At 43.1% G+C, this 2315-nt stretch overlaps 1 protein-coding gene across 1 annotated transcript; it reads right to left on the reverse strand.

The window, feature by feature from the left end:
* Positions 1 to 503: 503 nt before the first annotated feature.
* Positions 504 to 1850, reverse strand: K441DRAFT_682251 (kinase-like protein; the record flags this gene model as incomplete). Its single annotated transcript, XM_067651554.1, has 1 exon — positions 504 to 1850. One exon carries the CDS (start codon positions 1848 to 1850, stop codon positions 504 to 506), a length of 1347 nt encoding a protein of 448 aa, XP_067497358.1.
* Between the last annotated feature and the right edge of the window lie 465 nt (positions 1851 to 2315).

Below are 2315 nucleotides of genomic sequence, written 5' to 3' on the forward strand. Positions count from 1 at the left end.
ATACTTTATCCCCCTCCTTTAGATCTACTCCCTTAGATCTCTTAGTATTATAGTACATTTTTATCCTTTTTTTATACTATTTTTGCTATATTATAGAGGTCTATATAAAGATTTATTAACGTCTCTATCCTTTACTTAGCTGTGATAATAATTTACTAACTCAAACCACGACATTTTGTGAGAATTCGGGATGTGCAGTACTTAGCTATATAGAGACGCATATTTCTTCATTAGGATGAGTACATTATAATAACACTTTGTGAATCTACATCGACTGATATGGCTGCAATTCTGATAGCCATAAGTGGTGAATTTGACTAGATCATCTCTTCCCGACGATCCCTGCTGGTTCTCCTCATGTACCACATACACAGAGAGAGGATAGAAGCAAAGCACATATGCAATCCAAACAGGCTAAGCCAGGTGATTGAACTATTCCAAGTCCACGAGCCTGAGGGCGAATATTGCACAATGTTGATGCCCGAGAGTGTCTATGTTTAGCTTTAGTTAGAATTTACTGACCGATTGGAATAGCTGTTTACCGAAATGAAAGTACCCGGTAAGAAAAAGAGGGTAATAAGTGTGATAACCATCATCTTGGTAGTTTCACGCTTAGTTTCAATTGCAATACGATTCATTTGTACTGCCACCTCCTCCATTTTGGCTGCGGATGAGCTGGATTTGATGGCGAGTTGCTCATTCCAGGATAGGATAGTTCTGTACTCAGCGACTTGCGGGGCATTGTCGACTGGCGGAGCGAAATTATCGACCGCCTGAGAGAACACGAGCGGACTTCGTGCGCAGCATGAACCGTGGAATAAGTGACGCGAGCCACCAAGAGCATAAAATTGCCGAGCCACATCTGACGCATGTGGGCGTGCAGTAGGCTGCTCATCTATCATGCCAGTGATCAAGTCGTAAAATCCGTTTTCCAGGCCAGCTATGTTCCAATCTTTGACCTTATGTATCCATATCTTTGTTAGCGGTACGTTTTCGTGGTAACGAAATCTACTCCAATCATTGGCTTCTCGATTATATCCTAAATTCGATTCCAGTTCTTCTATTGGGATGCCATTTAGAACGGCCATAATTTCTAGGAATACACATCCTAGAGAGAAAATATCTGCAGATCGACCCCGAAGCTCATATCGTGCGACCTCTGGTGAAAAGTATTTTGCGGACCCTCTATATGGACCCTCTGTTCGAGTATCGTCATTTTCATGGATTAGATCGGACAAATCATGACTGATTCCGAAGTCCGTGAAATAGACACTAGTGGGCGTGATAAGGATGTTAGAGGGTTTGATATCCTTGTGTCTAACGCCTTTCCCGTGAATGCATTCCATGGCGTTGGCAATGCAGCCGAACATCCGTTGGAGGATAAAACGTGGCTTTGAGTATTTCACCTTTGTATTCTCTAGCATCCACCTGGTGTCCGGCCTAAGGCCGAGATCAAAGGCGTCACAAATATTGCGAGCTTCTTCGTTGTCCGGGGGTTTGGATACTGCCTTGAGGAATTGAGCAAGATTGCATGTAGCAACTGGCCACATCAAGATGGCAATAGTCCTTCCCTGTATGTATGATCCAGCAAATTGGACTACATGTGTATGAGAAAGCTTTTTCGGTATCTTTCCTTCTCTTAAGTCCTTCAACCTGTGTTTAGCTCGAACAGGTACCCTGATACGCTTCCTCGCAAGTGGTATACCCCCACAGCAGACGACATCAACTTCGGCATATGAGCCTTCTCCAAGGAATCGCTCGGGTTCGGCGATTTTGAGAGGAAGGGTTTCGCTCGGAGTAAAATGTAGGGGGGTCTCGTTATCCTGGTCGGGCCAAGGAGAGTCATCCATGTCGTGCAAGCGCACCAAGACTGGCTAGAGGGATATGGCGACTTTTCGTATAAGCGAGACTTAAGACATGGAGCTTGTATAGAGCTGTATCGACTGACTATAGAAATGGCTGATGGCGCTTCGTCACCGAGGCTGAGTTCCGTTCATTTGATTACCTCGTTCCCAGACCTTCTGCCGAGGTTTTACCATTACGCTAAACCGTTTCAAGATTTCGTTAGAAGGTCTGGCACGCCGTCTAAATTTTAACCCGGATCGTGCGCAGTAGCCAAAGTATACATATTTTAAGCCAAATGATATAGATATCCACAAGTCTTATAGAAATTTCTAGTAAGTAAAAGTATTAAAAAAAGGCTAGTAAAGAAGACTATGTCGTTTTCTAAGCCTAATTTTTAGTGGATAGATTATTATTATAAAGAAAGGCTTGGCAACTAAAGGAGGTTCTACATTATCTTATAGATAACTATT

Source organism: Cenococcum geophilum, assembly GCF_001692895.1.
Source record: "Cenococcum geophilum 1.58 unplaced genomic scaffold K441scaffold_78, whole genome shotgun sequence".
Classification (NCBI taxonomy): Eukaryota; Fungi; Ascomycota; class Dothideomycetes; order Gloniales; family Gloniaceae; genus Cenococcum; species Cenococcum geophilum.